The 26,539-nt window shown below is 39.3% G+C and overlaps 2 protein-coding genes and 1 non-coding gene across 3 annotated transcripts in view; 1 reads left to right on the top strand and 2 right to left on the bottom strand.

The window, feature by feature from the left end:
- Positions 1 to 26,539, bottom strand: part of LOC109675574 (protein BEX1) — a 228,079-nt gene that overhangs the window by 133,466 nt on the left and 68,074 nt on the right. The gene's annotated exons all lie outside the window — the stretch shown is intronic.
- Nxf3 (nuclear RNA export factor 3) overlaps positions 1 to 26,539 on the bottom strand; it is a 160,310-nt gene that overhangs the window by 131,788 nt on the left and 1,983 nt on the right. Inside the window, exon 2 of the mRNA XM_074062227.1 lies at positions 25,493 to 25,534. Within this exon, the coding sequence (XP_073918328.1) occupies positions 25,493 to 25,534 (42 nt within the window). The remainder of the gene's footprint in view (positions 1 to 25,492; positions 25,535 to 26,539) is intronic.
- Positions 13,441 to 13,656, top strand: LOC141419998 (small nucleolar RNA U3). Its single transcript, XR_012444713.1, has one exon. It is a non-coding gene; the product is annotated as a small nucleolar RNA U3 (small nucleolar RNA).

Here is a 26,539-nt window from a genome sequence, read left to right as displayed (position 1 = left end):
AAGAAGGAACAGACTGAGCCTATCCATCCAATGCCTCAGGCAAGGATCCTGACAATGGTACCTTCTTCTACTACAAACAAACTGGCCATTGGAGAAAGAAATGTCCCCAAAAGTGTCTTGTCTCCAGGGCCTTTTCTCCAATGCAAACAAGAGGGACATTGGAAGAGGGATTCTCCCTTCCATAAGATAGGAGGGAAAGGATCTTTCTAGGGGTCAAACAGCTCCCTGAGGGGAGAACTGCCAGTTCACTCAGTGCTCCTGGGACTTCTGGGCACTGAGGAATGATAGGCCCCAACACCTGAGCAGGCTGCTTGTTTCACCATCAACATGGCCAATGCTCAGGTAGCTCTGTCCAGAGCAAATAAGCTAATTAATCTTATTGAGGCTCGAGTCACTTACTCTGCTCTGAGTTTCCAGGTTCTCTCTTCTATCCCCCATCATTATAATTGGGGCAGGAAGGCAGCCTCTTAAGGTCCTCCAGATTCATTGTTAACCTGCGCCCTGGTAGATCAAGTCTTTATCCACTCCTTTCCAGTTATCCTTAATTGTCCAACCCTTCTCCTGGGTAGAGACTTTATGACTAAATTAGGCACCCATGTATCCCTGACCTCTGAATCTCTTCCCAACTTACTTGCCCACCTAGAAAAATAAATACTTTACTTATGCAATTAGTCATATATTTTGCTATAAAATGTTAATGCATTAATTGTTGGGTGATAAACTACACATTTTTCAATTTAGAAAATTCTGAATTCTGAAATGTGTGTGGCCTCTAGGATGAAGAGATTTGAGGTCTGCATCAAGTTTTTAAAGGGTCAAATTTACAAGAAAATAACTTTTATACAAAGTTACCCAAGCTGGTGTGATAATACCATTTTGGTATTAAGACATATCACCAAATTTTGAAGCATCACATCATTGTTCCTAGTAGCCAGGAGAAAATCAATTATATATATATATATATAAGTATATAATTTTATTACAAAAGGTTTATGAAAGAATTGGATCAGGCTCCCAAAATATACTCTAGACATTAAAGATCCATGAGCCTGTACCAGGGCTGAGACATTCAATGAGTGATTGAGACTAGTAGCAACCTCTAATTTCAGACCAATAGAGGAGCTATTGGTTGTCTAAAAGAGCAGGCACCCGTAAAAGTGAAATATAAGACAGTTAAATTTTGGCTGATGGGAAACTGGGCACCAGCATGTTATTACAGAGGGATAAATAATTTCCTAGGACTTGCTATCTATGTTCCATATTCATCCAAAAAAGATACCATTTTATTTGTATTCAGAATTATTTAAAATAAGTACAATATGCATACTTTACTGAACATAAATTGAGCAAGGCTAAAAGCTGTTACATTAAAAAAGACAGCACAGAGTTTATCTGTGAAGAAGCCTTCCTGTGTGTTCTTTTATTCTTTCTGCCTTCACTCCCCTTCTCTTTCCTCTCCTTTGATTGCAGTGCTGGGGATCAAACTCAAAGCCTTGCACATGTTAAGCAAGTGCCCTGCCACTGAGCTACACCACCAGCCCTTACTCTGATTCATTTTTTGAGCAGGTAATAGAGTTAGATGGCTTAAGATAAAAAGGTTGAAAAGTATTCATAAAGAAAGAGAGTCTCCTCCCTGTTTCACCATCCAGTTCCCTTCCCTACTGGTGACCAGTGTCTTCCACGGATTATACATTTGAATAAATTTGAGAGAAAATTTGTGCATATTTAAGAAAATATATATGCATGTATCCATTTCCAGACAGGTAAACAAGTAAGTAAAATGAGCCAGGTGGGGCATGAGGGGACTGGAGGCTCCTGATCCACTAGAACCAGAATTCCTGTGACCCAATCTTTCCAGATACAATCATTAAGGAGAAATTAGTGACATGGAGTTTTAGGTGAAATATCTTGGCTGAAAATATGGCAACTAATTCACTAAAAACAAACATACACACGCTTGGACATTACCCCAGAAAAATGAAAACTAATGTTCATATGAGCCCTTGTACATAAAATGTTTCAAATAAACCCAATGAAGCACAAAGTTCCTTCAATGGATGATGGCTAAATTCACTCTGGCACATTCATACCATAGAACACTATGCGGCAATAAAAAGGAATGACTACTGATGTATACAAAAATGTGGCTCAATCTCCAGGGAATTGTGCTGAGGGTAAAAATCACAAAGTGTAATTTCTACTGTTTGGGTTATGGTTTCAGCATCTCCCAAACGTAATCCCAAGATTAAGAGGCTTGATCTCCAGGGTGATAATTCTGGTAAGTGCTGTGTCCCTTAAAGAGGTGGGACCTAGTGGGAGGTACTCAGGTCATTGTGAGTGTGCCCTCAAAAGGAGCCAAAGGACCCCAATTTCTCTTTCTACTTCCTATCTGAAAATGTAAACCCATACATGCTCCTGCCACTAACATCTATCATTCCTCATGAGGTCTTCACCTGAACTAAGCAAGTCCAAGTATATGCCTTTGAACATCCAAAATGGTGAGCAAAACAAACCTTTTCTCCTTACAAAGTTAGCTGCCTCGGGTATTCTGTTGTAGTAACACAAACTGACTTACATAGTTACATACTATATGATGGCATTTGTATACCATTTTTGAAACAGCAAAATTATGAAAAGGGAGAATGTATGGGTAAACACAGGTGTTAGAGGTGGGGTGGGTGGCTACATAAAGACAACATCAGTGGTCCTGGTGAGATTGAAAAGTTCTGTACCTTGACTACATCAAGGTCAACTCCTGCTTTTTGGACAGGAGTATCCTCTAGTCCATGAAAGATCATCCAAGGTGATAATAATCAACACAGAGGACTGTGAACTGAGCCTTCCCTGTAAATGCCTGGGAAGTCCCAGACTTGGGAGAAAGGAACAAAAATTGTTGACTTGGAACTGCCAACTGACATCCGGGACCTGGGCAACCGACCTCCCATACCACCAAGAGGTGCCTACAACTCAGTCAGGTGAACTTGCTGATTTCAGATCTGAGGATACTGAATAATCCAGTGCAGTTGTGGGCATTGACTGTACCCGTCCAGGAGAAAGCATTTGTCCTAATAAACTGAGTGAAATTCCTAGCCCTGCCTAGTATGGGAGGGGCAGCTCAGCCTGCGCTTCTCTGTACAAAGAAAAACAGCCCAGGTGCAAGCTACCAAGCCTGAGCACAGCCTGTGAAAAATTACTCCTTAAGTCAAATAGAAAATACAGTTGAGAACTGGAGAAAATGGCAACTGTGACACAGATGCAGAATGCATGAGGTCTGTGAATCAGGGACCTTACTGAGATGCTGGTGACACACTTGCCAGAGGTGAAGCACCAGGGAGAGCTGAAACTTTGGCACCCTGAACCCCTAGCCCATGGAAGGCTTCTCTATGCCACAATACACTGAAAAAACAGGCAGGCCAACCAGCCCCACACCACCACCGCCTTCCCACCAACCCGCTGGCCACTAGCTTCAAACGTGCTTGGGAGATCTTCAGCAGACCAAACAGGTGATCCCCAAGCATCACACAGTATCCCTCAGCCACCCCTGGGATAAACCAGCTCAACACCCTAGACAGACTGATACCCCCCCAGCAAAAAAAAACTGAATAAACAACAGAACTGAGAGGAATCCAAAATGGTGACTGGGACAGAGTTGCAGACAGCATGAGCTCCATGAATCAGGGACCTGACTGAGATGCTGGAGCCACGCTTGGTGGAGATGAAGCACTAGTGAGAGTTGAAATTTTGGCACCCTGAACCCCTAGCCAGTGGTAGGCCTCTCCATGCCATGATATGCTGAGAAAACAGGCAGGCTGCCACCCTCACATCCACTGCCGCTGGGCTCCAAACGTGCTTGGGAGACCTTCAGCAGACCCAACAGAATACTTTCCTGCTGGAGCCACACTTGGCAGAAAAAAACCAAAAAGAAGAAAAAAAACTCCAAAACCCTGAACCCCCAAACTTTACAAAGCTTTTTCACACCACATAATACTGAGAAAACAGGAGTGCTCCCACACTGTCAGACTCTGGCTCCAAACCTGCATAGGAGACACAGACAAACAGGAGTAACACCAGAACTACTAAGACTGAAATTCTACTGTTCCTGAACCTGGAATTTTTTTTCTTTTCTTTAAATGTTTGTTTGTCTTGTTTGCTGTTTGTTTGTCCACCATCTTTCCCTGTTGGTTTCTTTGGTTCTTCCTTTTTTTTCCTTTTTCTTTTTTCTCTTTCTTTCTTGGTTTTATTAGTTTTACTATTGTAAGTTAGATAATAATAAATTACACATAGACCAGGGACAGAAACAGCACCAAGTGGAATGATGGGAAGATGAAAAAGGGATGGAAACCATTTTCCCCCAAAAAATAAATTAGTACAAGATTCGGAGGGAAATGAAGGAAATGGATCCCCACATCCAGACTTCAACAAAACAAAGATAAACTATGCCAAGGAACCCATCGAAGCCCATAAGAACACCCTGAAAGAAGAAATCCTGCAAGTAGTCAACGAGAATTTCATAGGGATGTTACTAGACATGGTCAACGAAAACATACAGGAGGCACTGAAGAAATTCCAAGATAACAAAAATAGAGAATATGAGAAAACACACACAAAAAAAATAAGTGAATTCATAGGAGCCCTAAATAAACACCAAAGTGAAACAGAGAACACCATAAATAGAGAGATAAATGAATTAAGGTCAAAAATTGACAATATTAAAGAGGAAGTGACTCATAATATGGAAAACCTCAGAAAAAAGAATGAAACAGAAATACAAAACACAATGGAAGGTCACTCGAGCAGACTTGAACAAGTAGAAGACAGAATCTCAGAACTTGAAGATGAAGTGGAAATTAAAGGAAAAACTAAAGAACTATTAGTCAGACAACTCAAGACCTGTGAAAGGAATGTGCAAGAACTCACCGACTCCATCAAAAGACCAAACCTGAGAATCATGGGCATTGAAGAAGGAGAACAGGTGCAAGCAAAAGGAATTTGTAATATATTCAACAAAATAATAGCAAAAACTTTCCCAAGTCCAGAGAAAACTATGCCCATTCAGTTACAGGAAGCCTCCAGGATACCAAACAGACTTGACCAAAATAGAACTACCCCACGACTTATTATCATTAAAACAACCACCACAGAGAACAGAGAAAGAATACTGAAGGCTGTAAGAGAGAAAAAACAAATAACATACAAAGGTAAACCCATCAAAATCACAGCAGATTACAGAAACCCTAAAAGCAGGAAGAGCATGGAGTGAGGTCTTCTGGGCACTGAATGAAAATAAATTCAACCCTAGGATACTCTACCCAGCAAAACTATTATTCAAAATAGATGGAGCAATAAAAGTCTTCCATGATAAGCAGAAACTAAAACAATATATGACCACCAAGCCACCACTACAAAACATTCTTCAAGGAATTCTGCACACAGAAAGGAAAAGCAAACAAAACCATGAAAGGACAGGCAGCACCAAAACACAGAAGAAAAGGCAAGAAAGTAGAAAGTAACATTGATTCAGCTTCACACAATCAAACCTTTAAACAACAAAAACAACTAAATGACAGGAATCACCACATACCTATCAATGCTAACACTGAATGTTAATGGACTCAGTGCCCCCCATCAAGAGACACTATTTGGCAAACTGGATTTAAAAGGAAGATCCAACAATCTGTTGCCTACAGGAGACCCATCTCATTGACAGAAACAAGCACTGGCTTAAGGTGAAAGGCTGGAAGAAGATTTACCAAGCCAGTGGTCCCCAAAAACAGGGAGGAGTTTGAAGACAAAGTAGACTTCAAACTTACATTGGTCAAATGAGATAAAGAAGGGCAATTCATACTAATAAAAGAGGAAATACACCAAAAGGAAATAACAATTCTCAACCTATATGTACCCAATGTCAATGCACCCAATTTCATCCAACATACTCTGAAGGACATAAAAACACATATAGACTCCAACACAGTAGTAGTGGAGGCCTTTCATACCCCCCTATCACAAACAGATAGGGCATCCAAACAAAAAATCAGTAAAGAAATTCTAGTACTAAATCACACCACAGATCAAATGGACCTAGCTGATGTCTACAGAATATTTCATCCAACTTCTACACAATATACATTTTCTCAGCAGCTCATGGAATATTCTCCAAAATTGATCATCTCTTAGGGCACAAAGCAAGCCTCAGCAAATTTTAGAAAATAGAAATAATCCCATGCATTCTATCTGATCACAGTGCATTAAAACTAGAACCGAACAACAAAAACCGCAGTAAAAAGTATGCAAACAACTGGAAGCTGAACAACACATTGATCAATGATCAATGGGTCATTGATGAAATAAAAGAGGAAATTAAAAGGTTCCTGGAAGTTAATGAAAATAAAAACACGACCTACCGGAACCTATGGGACACAGCAAAGGCAGTCCTAAGAGGAAAGTTTATAGTCATGAGTGCATATATGAAAAGGTCAGAAAGATCCCAAATCAATGACCTAATGCTACATCTCAAATTCAAGACAAACAAGAACAAGAAAATCCCAAAACAAGCAGAGAGAAATCATTAAAATAAGGGCTGAAATCAATGAAATAGTAACAACAGCAACAAAAAAAAAATACAAAGAATCAATGAAACAAAAAACTGGTTCTTTGAAAAATTAAATAAGATTAACAGACCCCTGGCAAACCTGACTAAAATGAGAAGAGAAAAAAACCCAAATCAGTAAAATCAGAAATGCAAAAGGGGAGACAACAACAAACACCATGGAAATCATCAGAGACTACTTTGAGAACCTATATTCTAATAAGTTTGAAAATCTTGAAGAAACGGAGAGATTTCTAGATACTTATGACCATCCAAAACTGAACCAAGAGCATATTAATCACCTGAATACATCTACAACACAAAATGAAATTGAAGCAGCAATAGTCTCCCAAAAAAAGAAAAGTCCAGGACCTGATGAATTCTCCACTGAATTCTGTCAGACATTTAAAGAAGAACTAATACCAACCCTCCTTAAACTGTTCCACGAAATAGAAAGGGAAGGAACACTGCCTAACTCATTTTATGAAGCCAATATTACTCTCATCCCAAAACCAGACAAAGACACCTCCAAAAAGGAGAACTATAGGCCAATCTCCTTAATGAACATCGATGCAAAAGTGCTCAATAAAATAATGGCAAACCGAATCCAACAACACATAAGAAAGATCATTCACCACGACTACGTTGGCTTCATCCCAAGGAGGCAGGGGTAGTTCAACATATGCAAATCTATGAATGTAATGCAGCACATTTATAGAGGCAAAGACAAAAACCACTTCATCATCTCAATAGATGCAGAAAAAGCCTTCGACAAGATCCAACCCCACTTCATGATAAAAACTCTAAGAAAACTAGAAATAGAGGGAATGTACCTCAACATTGTAAAGGCTATTTATGACAAACCTACAGTCAACATCATATTTAACAGTGAAAAACTGGAACCATTTCCCCTAAAATCGGGAATGAGACAAGGGTGCCCACTATCCCTACTCCTATTCAACATAGTACTGGAATTTCTAGTCAGAGCAATTATGCAAGAAGAAGAAATAAAAAGAATACAAATAGGTAAAGAACCTGTCAAAATATCCCTATTTGCACACAATATGATCCTATACTCAAAGACCCAAAAAACTCTACCCCAAAACTCCTAGACATCATAAACAGCTATAGCAAAGTGGCAGGATACAAAATCAACTTACAAAAATCATTAGCTTTTCTATATACCCATAACGAACAAACTGAGAAGGAATATGTGGAAACAATTCCATTTACAATAGCCTCAAAAACAATCAAAATCCTAGAAGTAAACTTAACAAAGGATGTAAATGACCTCTACAAGGAGAACTACAAATCCCTGAAGAAAGAGATCAAGGAAGACTACAGAAGGTGGAGAGATCTCCCATGCTCGTGGATTGGTAGAATCAACATAGTAAAAATGGCTATACTACCAAAAGCAATGTACATGTTTAATGCAATTCCCATCACAGTCCCAATGAGATTCATCACAAGAATGAAAAATCTACCCTAAAGTTCATTTGGAAAAACAAGAGACTGTGAATAGCCAAAGCAATACTCAGCAAAAAGACCAATGCTGGAGGTATCACAATACCCAACTTCAAACTATATTACAAAGCAATAACAGTAAACTATATTACAAAGCAGTAACAGTAAAAACAGCATGGTACTGGCACAAAAACAGAAATGAAGACCAGTGGAACAGAATAGAGGACCCGGATGTGAATCCACACAACTATACTCACCTTATTTTTGACAAAGTTGGCAAAAATATACGATGGAGAAAAGACAGCCTCTTCAACAAATTTTACTGGGAAAAGTGGTTATCTATCCACAAGAAATTGAAACTAGATCCAGGTCTATCACCCTGTACTAGTATCAACTCAAAATGGATCCAGGACCTTAATATCAGACCCAAAACTCTAAAGTTAGTACAAGAAGGAGCAGGAAACACTCTGGAAGTAATAGGTATAGTCAAGGACTTCCTCAATAGAACCCCAACAGCCCAGCAACTAAGAGAAAGAATGCAGAAATGGGACTTCATAAAATTAAAAACCTTCTGCACAACAAAAGAAATGATCTCTAAACTGAAGAGACCATCCACAGAGTGGGAGAATATATTAGCCAGCTATACATCAGACAAAGGACTGATAACCAGAATATACAGGGAACTTAAGAAACTAAACTCTCCCAAAATCAATGAACCAATTAAGAAATGGGCAACTGAACTTTCTCAAAAGAAGAAATTCAAATGGCACAAAAACACATGAAAAAATGCTCACCATCTCTAGCCATAAAGGAATTGCAAATCAAAAACACACTAAGATTCCACCTCACCCCTGTTAGAATAGCCATCATTAAAAACACCACTAACAACAGATGTTGTGAGGATGTGGGGAAAAAGGAACCCTCATACACTGCCAGTGGGAACGCAAGCTAGTGCAACCACTCTGGAAAAAAATTTGGAGGCTTCTTAAAAATCTAAACATAGATCTGCCATATGATCCAGTAGTCCCACTCCTGGGGATATACCCAAAGGAATGCAACACAGGTTACTCCAGAGGCACCCGCACACCCATGTTTATTGCAGCACTATTCACAATGCCCAAGTTATGGAAACAGTCAAGATGCCCCAGTACTGACGAATGGATCAAGAAAATGTGGCATTTATACACAATAGAATTTTACTCAGCCATGAAGAGAATGAAATCTTATATTTCGCAAGTAAATGGATGGATCTGGAGAGCATCATTCTGAGCGAGGTTACCCAGGCTCAGAAGAACAAAAATTGTATGTTCTCCCTCATATGCAGACTTTAGATCTAGGGCAAATACAGCAGTGTTGTTGGAGTTAGGTCACATGACAAGGGGAGAACATATCAGGAGGTATGGGGATAGGTAGAAAACCCAAAACATGAAAGTGTTTCATGTCCCCACTCCAGCGGAATACAGAAACCTTAAAGCGACAGAGGTCAATATGATAAGGGGATCAGGAGCTAGTGAAAAGATCAATTAAAGATGAATCAACTTGGGTTGTAACACATTTGTACATGGAAGCAATACTAGGAACCTCTCTGTATAGCTATCCTTAACTCAACTAGCAGAAATGCTTTGTCTTTCTTATTAATGCTTATGTCTTCTCTTCAACAAAAGTAGAGATAAGGGCAGAACAAGTTCTGCCTGGAAGTGAGGAGGGTGGAGGGAAAGGGTGGAGGCAGGGGGCACGAAGGAGGAATAATGAATGCACATGAGAATAAATGAATAAAAAAATACAGTGGATAGCCACTCCAGTAGCCTGGAACAAGTGGAAGGTCAACTCCCTGGTTTTGAAAGATGTTACCATTCAGGGAAACAAGGCACAGTACATGAAACTTACCTATTATTTCTTACAAATATATGTGAATCTACAACTACTCACCTCCCACAAGCCAAGTGTGGTGGTGTACATCTGTAATACCAGCACTCAAGAAGCTGAGACAGGAGGATCACAAGTTCAAGGCCAGCCTGGACTACATTACGAGTTCCAGGGCAAGCTATGCTATATAGGGAAACTCTGTCTCAACAATAAAGTTTAATTACAAAAAAGCAAGCATACAAACAGGACTAACACAACACATCCAAGAAGACACAGTTTGCTAAATGCTTCTGTGCTTGTTTTAAGGTAATGAAGACATTTTTCCTAGCAGGAAACAGCCCTAGGAAAACAAAATAATGGGAAAACACTTTGCCATTTGAGGTTTTTACATTTTACTTTGGTCATAAAGTTGCTTCCCTTCCCTTAGTTTCAGTCATCTACAAACCTGGTCAGAGATGGTGTTTGAGGCCTGGCTGGGACCCATGGGAAGGAAACTGCACTCCCCTTCACTGTATGGTGTGTTTCCACTCTCAGCCATTGGGCCTCCTTCAGTGCTTTATGTGAAGTGTGGAGAAATGACGGGGAAAGCTGTGCAGACCATTTGGCCCTGGACATAGAGACCCTCAAGAACAGAAGAAACCACAGATTTCTATAAGACAGTTTTTCCACCTAACAGATGAAATATTTTCTGCAACTTGTTTCAGTGTCCCCCAACCTTGTCATATCCTAGCATCCTAAAAAGTGTTTTACAATATCTAAGTACCATTTGTACTGCTATTCCCTATTTGTCTTTATATCAAAGGGTTTACACATATTTTACTGGTCTTATAACTAGAAAATCAGTATCAGTTATCAAAATAGAAGTAGCCATTCATAAAGGAAACATGGGCATTCCATCCCATTACATGAACACTGTTTCTTGCTTAAGGCTCAGAGCCAAACACCTACTCTTGGGGCCATCAGTTAAATGATCCCAAGCACAAGTCGCTATCAAGACCCACCCACACCAATCTGGGTCTTTCATTAGAGCGTGTAAGGATTTAGAGAACTGTTAAGACAATTACCTGTGATGTGTTTTCATATCAGAGCCTATCCAACACCTTTTTGAAACAACTTAGTAACTTATAAAAAACATTTTACAAGACTATGCTTTCATCAGAGCCAGGTCTGAGCTGAGAGAGGCCCCAGGGTGCCTCAGCTTTGGCAGCTCTGTGTCCCTGACTTCAGGAGCCTAAGGACTTCACCAGGACACCCAGGAAATGGAGTTGATGACCTTTAAAGAAGTTACTATGAATTTCAGCCTGGAGGAGTGGGCTCTGCTTGATCCTTCCCAGAAGAAGCTGTAAAAAGATGTGATGCTTGAAACCTTCAGAAGCCTGGCTGCTGAAAATCACTGGAAGAACCAAACACTGAAGATGAGTACAAAACCTTCCGGACAAATCTAAGAAGCCAAGTGTTGGAGAAAATCTTTAAACATATCGAATCTAGACAATGTGGAGAATTCTGCAACCAGATTCCAGAGTGTATTATGAACCAGCAAACTCATCCAGGAGTAACATCATGTGAAACCACCTTTGTGAAAAAGTTCTCATTGCTCATTCTTCCCTAAATGTCCCCCACAAAACTCCCACTGGACACAGTATTCCAGCATCACAAATACGGAGACAAGCTCTACAAACATAAGAAACGTGGAGAAGCCTCCTGTTCTCCCCAGGCCCTCGAGAAACATGCAATGACTATCATTGGAGAGAAGCCACTGACTATAAGCAGTGTGGAAATATTTTCACTTCTTCTAGTTCATTCCAAAGACATGAATGTCTTTATAATGGAGAGAAACCCTATGCATGTAAGCAATGTAGGGAAGCCTTTATTGTTATGATTCCCTTCTGGTACACAAAAGAATTTACATAGGAAAGAAGCCCTATGCCTGTAAGCATTGCAGAAAAACCTTCGCTAATTCCAATTCCCTTCAAAGACATGGAAGAATCCACAAGGGAGAGAAACCCTATGTATGTATGTAAGTCTTGTGGGAAAGCTTTCACTGATTCCACTTTCCTTCAATTTTATGAAATGAGGCACAGTGGACAAAACTCTATAGGTGGAAGCAATGTGGAAAAGCCTTTGCTTATTCCAGTTATCTATGAAAGCATGAAGTATCTCACAGTGAAGAGAAATCCAATCTGTGCAGGCCATGTGGAAAGGTTTTCAGTTGTGACAGTTACCTAGAAAAACATAAAATTATTCATACTGGAGAGAAGCACTGGATATGTAAGCAATGTGGTAAAGCCTTCAGTTTAAAGTTACACTGAAATACATGAAGGAATCCACAGTGGAGAGAAACTCTATGTATGTAAGCAACTTGTGAAAGCCTTCATGTTTCTAAGTGACTTTGAGCACATGAACGACACCACAGTGGAGAGAGGCCCTATGTATGTGAGCAAAGTGGCAAAGCTTTCATTTGGTATAATATCTCTTGAAAACATAAACAAAATCACAGTGGAGAAAAACCCTGGGTGTGTAATCAGTGTGGGAGAGATCTGTCTTTTGAGTAATATTCCAAGACATGAACAAACCCACACTGGGGAATTCAAAGCTCTACTTTGGTCACCTGCTGGACCACCAATCTCCTCATCTGCCTTCACTGGAGAGACAGAGGAGCCTTTGTGAACAAAACATGCATTTCTAAGATTGGTGCCAAAAGGCAGGAAAGACCCAGAGGCCCATAATTCCTGGGTTTTCATTTCCCTGATTTATTATCAAGAGGAGACCATGGAGTGGAATTTTTGTACGCTTCAGCTTTAATCTCTAAGAACCATATTTCCTGGTTTTACAGCTTTTCTACTGTTGTCCATATACCATTATTATTATGCTAGAAAACCATTCTGGTTTTTTGCCTCAATCCTTTACACATATGATAAAAGGCAAAGGCTGTACCTTTCCCAGGCTTACTCATTCATTCCTTTGCTGTGGGGTTCAGACTGTTTCATGTTTGTCTTCTGATGTTGAGAATTTTATTCTTTTTTGTTTGGCAGTGCTGGGGTGTAAACTCAGGGCCTCGTGGTTGCTAGGCAGGCACTCTTACCACTTGAGCCACTCCACCAGCACTTTTTCTCCTTTTTTTACAGAATGAGAAAATAATTGTTGGTGTGTATAATAGACTATGGGTAAATTAAGATTTAGTGGAAAATTTTGACGGTAGTATATGAATTTACCATCTGGCCTTTTGTTGGTGTGCTTATTGTGTGATTTGGCAGCAGTGGTGATGACCTAATTCATTTCCTTTTCCTCAGATAGAATTATGTAATGTTTTAGTTTGACTATATACTGTCCCATACTGATTACCTCTGGCGCTGAGCATTTTTCATGCGTGGACTGTTATGGAGGTAAAAAGTGTTTGTCTCTTTATGTCTTTTTCTCTGTTCTTCCCTCCTTCCTTGTTTCTCTTTATGCTATCTAAATATTTTCCCTTTATATTTCAAATTCAGTTTTTATAGTAGATTAAAAAACTTGGATTTTTAAAAACAAAGACCATACTTTCAGGGATCACATCTATACTTTGTTATTAAAGAAGTTTTCCTGAACACGTCAAGTACCAGAAGCCATGAGGGCGTGACACAATATTCTCTCCTGAGCTTGAAGCCGGCTCTTGGTGTTGTTTCAGTGCAAATGCCATTTGTCATTGATGATCATTCTTACTCTTCTAAGGGGGAATAAGAGGGAGAGGACACAGTCTGTGTGGTTTAAAATAAAAATATTTTATAAGCAGGGCATGGTTGTTCACACCTACAATCCCAGCTGTAATCTTAGTTACTCAGGAGATGGAGGCAGGAGGACTGAGAGTTTGAGGTCAGCCTGGGCAAAAAAGGCAGGGAGATGCTGTCTCACAAAACAAATGAGATGGGGGCACTCCTGAAGTGCTCCTGTGGCATGTGCAAGGCCCTGGGTACAATCCCCAGTACTGCAAAAAAAATTTACAGTCAACAAAAGTAGTCCTGTGGCCACAATCCATAGCCATTTCTGCTCCTTCTGCAACCAACTTCCACCCTGCCTCATTTTGAAAAAAGGATGAAAGCATCTGATCATGTCTTCTTTATTGCAGTATATACCTCTAAGATGTAAAGACCCTTTCACAAACATGTTATAGCAATACTGTTATCGCAATGGTATCGGGAGGTGCAGTCCCTGATCAGAAGATTTCAGAGGATCGTGGCTGGAAGCCAGCCTGGGCAAACAGTCACAAGACCCTATCTCAAAAAACCCATCACAAAAAGGACTGGTGGAGTGGCTCAAGGTGTAAACCTTGAATTCAAACCCAAGAACCACAAAAAAAAATTCCAAATTCTTTGTGTCCTTTGTGGTAGAAGTATCCAAGCAGGACACACAGGTGTAGTAAGGGAGGTTTATGAAAGATTAATGAGAGGAGTTACAAAAGGCCATGGTGTGCCAGGTGGAAGCTGGAGGCAGAGAGAGAGTCTCTTTTCCAGGTGCTTTTAAAACTAACGCCAACCTATGGGAAGGGAAGAACTGGTGATTCCTAACCACCAATAATCAATGAGTGGAGAGGGGCCTGGGTGGTCCCTGGGCCAGCGAAAGGTAAAGGAAGGGACATTCGTCATCTCCTAACCCTTGATATTGGACCTCCTGGTTCTTGAGCCTTCAGACTATAAAACATACCCTAGGTTCCCATCCCACCTTCTCAGGCCTTCAAACTTGACCATGAGCTAAACCACTGGCTCCATGGCTCTTAGGTTGCAGGCTCAAATGGACTCATGTCACCAGATTCCCTATTCTTCAGCTTGCACATGGAAGATTGTGCGACTTCCCAGCCTCCATAATTGCATGAACAAAATCCCACAATAATAAAGTACATAGCTGGGCCTGATGATGCCGTCCTGTGGTCCCAACGGTCTGGAGGCTAGAGCAAGAACATCTTGACTTTGCAGCTAGCCTGGGCTACATGTGACACCCTGTCTAAAAAAAATGCACTATTGATTGTTTCTCTGGAGAACCCGGACACTACACTTTTGTTACATCTGACTTCCACATGATACAGAGTGGTTAACACAGGTCATAACACACCCCTCACCTGCCCAGCCCTACAGGCTTCCCAGGTGCCTTTGGCAGACAACCCAAGCTCCTTCCTGTGGTACCCAGTCCCTGCACCGTATCTCTACTTACTGCCCTAGCGCCACGTCCTCTTACTTGTGCTTCCCACACTGAAGCCTCAGCCTCGACACACCTGGCTACTCCATACCTCGGTAGTGCACCTAGGGAATTTAACTCTCTAAGCAGGATCATTTTTTCATATTCCTCCATTACAGGACAAAATTGTTTTCGGTAATAAACATTAAAAGCAATGTAATGACATCTCAGAAATTTTTTCTCTTACTGAACTTTCTATATATAATCAAACTCGCAAAAATGTAATAAAGATAAATACTGCAGTCAAAAGAAAGGTAGTGTACTTTAAAAAATCTTATACCTACATATTGGCTTATTTCAATAATTAACAACATTAAATTGTACTAACTATTAAATAATAGCAAGAATAACAATGAAAACAAAAGAAACTTCAATGTTTAACCCAATATGCAAATTCAATATTTGTGTTGCTCCAACAAAAAGATTTTCCCTTACAGTTCATACTGTTTCACTTTTGATATTTAAACCAAATAATTATTACAAGTGATCACACAGAATGGATAAATGTAAATTAAAACTCAAAATGAGATAGCCCCTCACAAAGAAAACAAGCGTATTGAAGATGTGGAGAAACTGGCACCATTTGTGCACTGTTGGAGGAAATGTAAAACAGTGCAGCTGCAGTGAAAAACAGTATGGTGGTTCCTCAAAAATTAAAAGTACAATTACCATGAGATCCAGCAATCCTACTTCTGGGCATGTACTACAAAGAACTGAAAGCAGGGTCTTAACCAGATGTTTGCACACATGTGTTCATAGCAGCATCCCCAATAACAACCAAAAGGTGGAAAAAACCCAGTGACCACCCACAGACAAATGAATAGGCAAATGAGCTACATGCACACAACAGAATATCATTCAGCCTGGAAAAGGAAGAAAATTCTGCCACATGCTACCACAGGGAAGAACTTCAAAACACTGCTGTAAGTAAAATTAAGTCAGTCACAAAAGGATAACTATCATACAATTCCACCATTTATATGACATTTCCAGAGAAGCCAGATTCATAGGGACAGAAGTAGATCAGTGGTTGCCAGGGGCTGGAGGTAGAGAAGAGGAAGTTGTTACCTCATGGGTACAGAGTTTTAGTTTTACATGATGAAAAACACTAGAGACTGGTTGCAAAACAATGTGACTATATTGAATGATACTGAAAGGACTTGAAATGGATAAGATGGTAAACTTATGCTATGGGTGTTTTAGCACAATTTTCAAAAGCCCTCAATAGTGGCCACAGCTGTTCTTTAGATCCTAGACCAGGAGAAGTAAGTGTTTCTCAGGGATGCACATTTTATCCCTGAGATGGTTTAATTTTTTCTGTGCATGGTAATAACATAACCTTGAATCCATTTGTGTTATTGTTTTTAAATTCCCCGTAGACACCGCACCCTCTTACTGTCTCACCTAGAGCTTTTGCTTTCACTGCCCACCTTAGACACTGCTCTCATTGATGCCCTGCAAATTCGGGCCAAGTCCTGGCTCTGCTACCTGTTGGCCCTGTGGCTCTGCAGAAAGTTACTTGGTTGCATTCTCAGCTCTAATGTGGAGATTCTCATCAGCTCTAACTCACAGAGGCCGGACAGGATTCAGGTATGACCACCTGTAGAGAGTGCTAAGCACAGTCCTTAGAAATAAGAAGGCATTCAAGAATCCCCTTCCCTAGGAGTCTGCCATTCCCAAGAATCTTCATCAAACAAAACACCTATTCAGATTTCATTAATGCGAATGGTTTGCCACCATTTAAAACTCAGGGTACCTTATGTATCATCTGGATTTATAGTCGTCCTTGAAAAGTCAGAGCTCTGGCAACAGTGGGCCCATATTCCCACATGGCCATTATAGACTACAGAGGACCTTTTAGAGAAGGGTTTGTAAATCTCTCCACTTTGCCACAGTACCCACCACTTTCTATTGTACTCCCAGCCAGCTTTAATCGTATCTATGACCTTCCAGGGTGTGGTCTCGGTCCATAATTTATGTCTATAATTTATTCCTCTGTCCTTTTCCCTAATCTGGCCTTAAGATAAATTAAGTAAAAGTCACTTCCTCTCTCAGATTTCTGGACTGAAAACTGTGGCCAGCAATTTCCACTTTGCAGTGCATACTGAACACAAAAAAAATATATTTAATATAAAAGCAGTTGATAACAGTAAATGACTCCCGTAATATAAGTAATTACTTATTCGGATTAAGAAGAAACAAGTAGGCAGGTGCAGCAGTGGTACATGTCGGTAGTCGCAGCTACTTGGGAGATGGAAGGATCACTTGAGCTAGAGGCAGCCTGGTGAGGCCTCAGCTCAAACCAACAACAATAAAAACTTGAGATAGGCGCCAGTGTCTCATGCCTGTAATCCTAGCTACATGGGAGACTGAGAATGGGAGGATCACAGTTCAAGGACATCCACGCAAATAGTTCTTGAGGCCCATGTCAAAAATAACCACAGCAAAAGAGACTGGAAGCTCAGCTCAAGTGGTAGAGTGCATGCTTTGCAAGCACGAAGCCCTGAGTTCAAACCACAGTCCTGCCAAAAACTAGAAAAAAAAAAAAACTTAAGGATTTAAGTCATCAGCCATGTAGATTTAACTAAATGAACCACAAATTCTGAATATTTACACCTTAGGCTGAAGCAAGTTGAAATATCTTTCAAGACAACCTGGAGTGCCTGAATAATGCAGGTTAGTGCAGTTATCCATTTATTAGACATTTTAGTGAGCTGAATTTTTTGTTTATTTTATTATTCATATGTGCATACAAGGCTTGGGTCATTTCTCCCCCCTGCCTCCGCCCCCTCCCTTACCACCCACTCCGCCCCCTCCCTCTCCCCCCCACCCCCTCAATAACCAGCAGAAACTATTTTGCCCTTATTTCTAATTTTGTTGTGGAGAGAGTATAAGCCATAATAGGAAGGAAAAAGGGTTTTTCCTGGTTGAGATAAGGATAGCTATACAGGGAGTTGACTCACATTAATTTCTTGTGCGTGGGTGTTACCTTCTAGGTTAATTCTTTTTGATCTAACCTTTTCTCTAGTTCCTGGTCCCCTTTTCCTATTGGCCTCTGTAGCTTTTAAGGTATCTGCTTTAGTTTCTCTGCGTTAAGGGCAACAAATGCTAGCTAATTTTTGAGGTGTCTTACCTATCCTCACCCCTCCCTTGTGTGCTCTCGCTTTTATCAAGTGCTCAAAGTCCAAACCCATTGTTGTGTTTGCCCTTGACCTAATGTCCACATATGAGGGAGAACATACGATTTTTGGTCTTTTGGGCCAAGCTAACCTCACTCAGAATGATGTTCTCCAATTCCATCCATTTACCAGCATATGATAACATTTCGTTCTTCTTCATGGCTGCATAAAATTCCATTATGTATGGATACCACATTTTCTTAATCCATTCGTCAGTGGTGGGGCATCTTGGCTGTTTCCATAACTTGGCTATTGTGAATAGTGCCGCAATAAACATGGGTGTGCAGGTGCCTCTGGAGTAACCTGTGTCACAGTCTTTTGGGTATATCCCCAAGAGTGGTATTGCTGGATCAAACGGTAGATCAATGTTTTAGCTTTTTAAGTAGCCTCCAAATTTTTTTCCAGAGTGGTTGTACTAGTTTACATTCCCACCAGCAGTGTAAGAGGGTTCCTTTTTCCCCTCATTCTCGCCAACACCTGTTGTTGGTGGTGTTGCTAATGATGGCTATTCTAACAGGGGTAAGGTGGAATCTTAGTGTGGTTTTAATTTGCATTTCCTTTATTGAGCCATTTGAACACATTATGTGTTTTTTGGCCATTTGAATTTCTTCTGTTGAGAAAGTTCTGTTTAGTTCACATGCCCATTTCTTTATTGGTTCATTAGTTGTGGGAGAATTTAGTTTTTTAAGTTCCCTATATATTCTGGTTATCAGTCCTTTGTCTGATGTATAGCTGGCAAATATTTTCTCCCACTCTGTGGGTGTTCTCTTCAGTTTAGAGACCATTTCTTTTGATGAACAGAAGCTTTTTAGTTTTATGAGGTCCCACTTATCCATGCTATCTCTTATTTGCTGTGCTGCTGGGGTTCCATTGAGAAAGTTCTTACCTATACCTACTAACTCCAGAGTATTTCCTACTCTTTCCTGTATCAACTTTAGAGTTTGGGGTCTGATATTAAGATCCTTGATCCATTTTGAGTTAATCTTGGTATAGGGTGATATACATGGATCTAGTTTCAGTTTTTTGCAGACTGCTAACCAGTTTTCCCAGCAGTTTCTGTTGAAGAGGCTGCTATTTCTCCATCGTATATTTTTAGCTCCTTTGTCAAAGACAAGTTGGTTATAGTTGTGTGGCTTCATATCTGGGTCCTCTGTTCTGTTCCACTGGTCTTCATGTCTGTTTTTGTGCCAGTACCATGCTGTTTTTATTGCTACTGCTTTGTAATGTAGTTCGAAGTCAGGTATTGCGATACCTCCAGCATTGTTCTTTTGACTGAGTATTGCCTTGGCTACTCGTGGCCTCTTGTGTTTCCATATAAATTTCACAGTAGATTTTTCAATCTCTTTAATGAAAGTCATTGGAATTTTGATGGGAATTGCATTAAACATGTAGATTACTTTTGGGAGTATCAACATTTTTACTATGTTGATTCTACCAATCCATGAGCATGGGAGATCTCTCCACATTCTGTAGTCTTCCTCAATCTCTTTCTTCAGAAGTTTATAGTTTTCCTTGTAGAGGTCATTCACATCTTTTGTTAGGTTTACACCTAGGTATTTGATTTTTTTGAGGCTATTGTAAATGGAATTGTTTTCATACATTATTTTTCAGTTTGCTCACTGTTAGTGTACACAAATGCTAATGATTTTTCTATGTTGATTTTATATCCTGTTACCTTGCTATAGCTATTGATGATGTCTAGAAGCTTCTGAGTAGAGTTTTTTGGGTCTTTAAGGTATAGGATCATGTAGTCTGCAAATAGGAATATTTTGACAGTTTCTTTACCTATTTGTATTCCTTTTATTCCTTCTTCTTGCATAATTGCTCTGGCTAGGAATTCCAGTACTATGTTGAATAGGAGTGGAGATAGTGGGCATCCTTGTCTGGTTCCTGATTTTAGAGCGAATGGTTTCACCTTGTTCCTTCCTATTATTGCTTATACTCTCTCTACAACAAAATTAGAGATAAGGGCAAAATAGTTTCTGCTGGGTATTGAGGGGGGGAGCGGGAGGGGGTGGAGTGGGTGGTAAGGGAGGGGGTGGGGGCAGGGGGGAGAAATAAACCAAGCCTTGTATGCACATATGAATAATAAAAGAAAAATGAAAAAAAAAATAGAGGGAATGGTTTCAGTTTTTCTCCGTTAAGTATAATGCTGGCTGTAGGTTTGTCATATATAGCTTTTATAATGTTGAGGTACTTTCCTTCTATTCCTAGTTTTCTTAGAGCTTTTGTCATGAAATGGTGTTGGATCTTATCAAAGGCTTTTTCTGCATCTATTGAGATGATCAAGTGGTTTTTGTCTTTGCTTCTGTTAATGTGGTTTATTACGTTTATTGATTTTCGTATGTTGAACCACCCCTGCATCCCTGGGATGAAGCCGACTTGGTTGTGGTGAATAACCTTTTTGATGTGTTGTTGAATTCAGTTCACTATTATTTTGTTGAGGATTTTTGCGTCAATGTTCATTAAGGAGATTGGCCTATTAGTTCTCCTTTTTGGAGGTGTCTTTGCCTGGTTTTGGGATAAGTGTAATACTGGCTTCATAAAATGTGTTTGGCAGTTTTCCTTCCCTTTCTATTTCGTGGAACAGTTTAAGGAAGGTTGATATCAGTTCTTCTTTAAAGGTCTGATAGAGTTCAGCAGAGAATCCATCAGGTCCTGGACTTTTCTTTTTGGGGAGACTCTTGATTGCTGCTTCAATTTCATTTTGTGTTATAGATCTATTCAGGTGATTAATTTCCTCTTGGTTCAATTTTGGATGATCATAGGTATCTAGAAATCTGTCCATTTCTTTAAGATTTTCAAATTTATTTGAATATAGGTTCTCAAAGTAGTCTCTGATGATTTCCTGGACTTCCATGGCGTTTGTTGTTATCAGTGAGCTGAATTTTTAATGAATTGGAGGAGAGAAACTTTTTTCCTGACAGTTTTCCTTTGTGAGCCCTGGATACTTCATCTTGTATGGAGAAAGAAAGGAATCATCTCATCCTTACCAGAAATTTCTTAGTTTATCTTCTACAGTTTCATCCCAGGGAAAAAAAGAGAAATGTTAGAGGAATCCAAATTCTCCACCACATAAAAACTAAGATTACACGAATATAGTGTTGGAGTCTGCAGTGTAGGAACAAAGGGAAGTTCACACACACACACACACACACACACACACACACAGCCACCACCCTCTGAAGGCTCACTGCAATGAACTGACAATGAACAGACTAAATAGGAAAAAAGGGATGCGTATTTATTAATGTGTAGAAGGGGGAAATCACAGCACAGGGAAGAATACAGGGTGTGATAATCCACCAGCCCAACATGATTTAGAAACCTACATACTCCACTTTCTGTAGGAGAGGGGTCAATGGGGACTATCAGGAAAATAGCAAATTATCTTTGAGCTCAATGAGTTTGGAGAATATACACTGGCCTGGGGCACAATCTTTGGGCTGCACAGTAGACAGTGGTTTGTAAATGCTTCTCTATGAGACAAAAATAGAAGATAACGGTATATGACAAGTCTGTCCAGGTACATGGACAAACTTCTGTCTTTCTTCCTGCCACATAAGTTAAGTTAATAAAAGCTCAGCCAAGGGACCAGAGCTATTTGTTTCTTCTTTGGTGGGTCTGGACTTTAGGTAGAATTGTGCAAGAAGTCTCTCTGTGCTGGAATGAGGAGAAGTGAGACAAGATGGGAAGGCTTGTGATTTTGAGCCTGCTTCTAAGGCTTTTACATCTTCCATTTTCTTTAGGTCTAATTGCTCACCATGAAAAAAACAAATGCCATTTTTTCAGAGACTTCTCTGAGCCCCAAACGTAGAGAACTAAAGAAACAATACTAAAAAGATAGATAGCTATGTTGAACAGACAGTTTCCAGCACAGAAAAGCCAAATGGCCAATACAAAGAAGAAAATCTGATCATCCTTGCCAGGAACCAGCAAAATGCAAATGAAAGTGGTGACAAGTCATCTTTTCTCACTAATCAAAAATGTTTCAAGTCTGACAATATCAAGTGTGGGTAAAGACTGGGGGACAGTGAACTCTCTTATATTCCTGGTGGAACTGTAAATTAGTTCCAGAAATTCAGAGAGTTTTTCATTCTGAATGACTTTGCTGGAATTATTTGAGACCCGATGTGTTTCAGTATTTATTTATTTATTTCAGTTTCAAAGGTAAAATGTGCAGATATAGTTTTTACATTTCCACTCCCAGTGGGCTAGAAGCAGCTTCCTATTGTCAAGAAATTGGTTTTTCTGCATTGAAACATGGATATTCATAGTAAATGAAAAAAATACAGACTTTAAATAGCCTCAGCTCATTTTAGGTCAGTTTTCCCTGTCATAGAACTTTGTTACAGACGTACAGGAAAGTGGCTCTAGAGCTTTTAGGGCTTCAGAGTTGTGGAGTGATCTTTTGCACTGTGTGGTATTAATTTGAACATGAGCATAAACTACAGTATAGCAACTCTCAGTCTGAGTAAATTCCATAGAATACCAAGATTTGAATTTCTTTTTAGCACAATCTAGAATGAGAAATACAATCCATGTATATTCCACTTCACACATACACTTACATAAGTGAAATAAGTTTTAGGAAATGATATTTACCCTTCTTTTTTGTTTGATCTTTTGTTTGTTTGTATTTCAATTTCTTTGAGACAGTCTCTCTACGCAGCCCAGGCTGGCCTAGAACTCACTATGTATGTAGCTCAGGCTGGACTCAAAGTCACTACCCTCCTGCCTCCACCTCCCAACTTCTTACAACTAATCACTCTGGTATCTTCTACTTCATTTATTATTTCAGTGTTGGAGCTTTTACTGTGTGCCAGACACAGTTCTATGCATTTCCTACATTTCATTGATTCAAAATTGTTGGATTGCAACTCAATAATAAAAAACATAACTCAACTAAAACATTTAAAAATGGGCAAAGGTTCTGAATAAGCACTTTTCTGAAGAAGATATAAAAATAGCCAATAAGCTCATGAAAAGAAATCCTCATCCTTTGCCACTAGAAATGCACTTCAAAACTAAAATGAGGTAATACTTCATAACTACCTGGCATGTATTGATGAAGAGATGGAGAAACTGACTCCTTCATACACTGTTGGTGGGCATATAAATGGTATAGCTAATTTAGAAAGAGTTTGGCAACTCTTCAAAAAGTTAAACACAGCATTAGCATATGATCCAGCAATTCTACTTCTAGGTATACACCAAATGAAACATACAGCCACACAAAAACTTGTACAGAAATGTCCATAACAGCGTTATTCATAATCGCCAAAATGTGAAAACAACCCAATTCCCATCAGTAGGTGCCTGGATAAGCAAACTATGGTATATAAGAAATACAATAGGGTATTACTTGACATTAAAAAGTTCTGATACATGCAATGACTTGAATGAACAACATGCTCAGTAAAAAAACAATCCAAAGAAGGGCAAATATTGTATGATTCTGTGTATGTGAAATGTCCAGAATAGGCAAATCCACCTATACACAAAGTAGATCACTGGTTGCCTGGAATTGTGACAGGAAGGTGGGAGGAGGAACAGGGAGTGACTGCTAAAGGTTCCAAGGTTTCATGGAACAAGGAGAATGTTCTAAAATTAGATTGTGGTCATGACTGTACAACTCTGTGAGTATATCAAAAACCACTGAACTTAATACATGTTTTTAAATTACTCAAGTTTAAACTTAAGGCCTTGCCACTGCTAGATAGGCACTCTTGAACTGAACACTTAAAAGGATGAAATTTGTGATATATCAATTATATCTCAATAAAGCTGTAAAGAGTAAGAAAGTAAGTTGGAACTCCTTACACTGCTTTCTCAACCCACTAATAAGACATGACACAGAGTCTGAAAACACATCTATAGAGAAATCCTCACACATTTGTACAAGAAGAGGATGGATAGTTATTACTAACTGTTTATAAAAGTGAAGAAATTAGAAGTATCTCTCATTTCACTAAGTCAGAGAATAGATAATTAAAATACAGGATATTCGTGTGATAAAATAGTGTACAATCTTTTAAACAGGTGAATCTAATCTACAGATCAATATTGTGAGATCACAAAATCATAGTGTTGCCTGGCAAAAGCACACTGTGAAGCAAAGTAAGCCAGGCTCAGAAGGACGAAGGTCCTCTGTTTTCCCACCTATGTGGAAGCTAGACCTACAGGTTAAATTTATACACAAATAATACACTGTCTAATATACATGCAAATATATACATTAATGACTATGTAAATATATACACATATATTTGTCTATATATCTGAATATATATGCATATATATATATATATATATATATCAAGAAAGAGAACATAATTATAATGGTGGGTCTGTCTGAGGAAACTACGGAGAGGTGAGAGAGAAAAAGAGAAAGACTGAATGAATAATACTGAAACACATTGCATCTGTGTATGAAGACAGAATAATGAAATGCACTGAAAGCTGTTGAATAATAGGGGCGCAGTTCTATAGAGAAAGAGTAAGTATACAGGGGGTTAATATGACTCAAGTATAATATATACATATCTGAAATACCAAGGCAAAACCTCTTTGAACAATCAACATACACTTAACGAGATGGAGGACAGGAAGGTAAAACAGGTCCTTGCTCAGGGATGGGCACCAGTGGGAAGAAGAAGGGTAAACAGAGAGGGTGAAGGAGGGTAAAAATGGTGGATGGACTTTGTATATATGTATGAAAGTAGAAAAAGAAAACCTATCTAAATTGTTCCAACAAGAAGGGGAAGGGGAATGAAGAGAATGATAGAGGGGGTGATTCTAATTAAGATACATCGTGAGCACACATGTAAAGGTCACAATGCATACCTCCCCAACTAATACATGCTACTAAAAATTTTAAAAGATAAAACTAAATTTATTTAAAAACACAAAGAGCACAATGTGGGCACATATGGGCCTCAGTGGTAGAGCACAGGCCTAGCATACAAGAAGCCGTGGGTTGCATCTCCAGCACTGTGAAAATAAAATAAAAAGGCATATTTTAAGGATGCACTGGAGAATTTTGGATGTCATTATGTTCTATTTCTTAAACTGAGTGGAGGTTTCATAAGGATTCGCTTTGCAACCTTTTGTTAAATTGAACACTTTGTGTCTCTTTATAATTTATGATTAACTTTATTTAAAAAGTAAAAGGAGAACTAGGTGTGTATCTTACTTGTAGGGAGCTTGCGTAGAGCACTGGATTTGATCCCCGGCACTATAAAAATAGTAATAAATTACAAAACTTAAATGTAGATTCTAAAAGTTTCATTAAAAAGGAACTTACTAAAAAGACAACACACCAATACACTTCAGGTTTTTGTGTGAGGGAGGTTCGCCTGGGGGATTTGATGGTTTGTTTTAAATTTTACATTTTTTTCTCTCACATTCATTAAATTTACAGTGAAACTTTACAACATGTATGCTCTTGCTTTTTGCCTAACTTTACACGAACGCTGTAATTGAGAGGAAATGCCATGACAAGAAAACCATTTGTAGCTCTTTTAATTATATGAAAAGATAGCTTTACAGATTTGTTAGTCAAGACACAGACTTTTAAAAGGAAAACAATAGAGAGGTAAGTGGGCTGTTTATTCCCTCCAAAGATATGAGCATCCTAGTGTACTGGGTATTGGGAATAGAGGTGAATAAAATATCTCAGGATGGGTGGAGTGTGGTGGCACACACCTGTACTCCCTACTCAGGAGCACAGGCAGGAGGATTGCTGGAGCCCAGGAGTTCAAGGCCAGCCTGGGCAACATAGCAACACTTCAGCTCTTAAAAAACAACACAAAGTCTCAGTTTCTTTACAGTCCTCTGGAGAATTCTATCACCCAAACAAGGTTGCATCAGGGATGTGGAACAGCACAGAAGCTTTTGTTTCTGCCTTTTGCATTTTTAAAATGCTTGCACTCTTGCAAGAATATGTCTAATCACTCTTTTTAAAAAAGACAATAAGTTTAAAGTAATAGAATGCAAGCTAGCTAAAATGAAGTAGTCCCCCCATATACAAGAGCTTGCCCTCCATGGTTTTCATTATCTAATGTGAGCCCAAAATATTACATAGAAAATTCCAGAAGTAAACAATTGGTAAATTTTAAATTGCACACTTTTCTGAGGAACGTTACGAGATCTTGCACAGATGTGACTCAGCACTCTGTCTAGCACATCTGGCCTATATATACCAGTGACCCATGAGTCACTTAAGTAGTTGTCTGATTGA

This window comes from Castor canadensis, chromosome X (genome assembly GCF_047511655.1).
Source record: "Castor canadensis chromosome X, mCasCan1.hap1v2, whole genome shotgun sequence".
Taxonomy (NCBI): Eukaryota; Metazoa; Chordata; class Mammalia; order Rodentia; family Castoridae; genus Castor; species Castor canadensis.
This window is presented reverse-complemented; position numbering and strand designations above follow the sequence as displayed.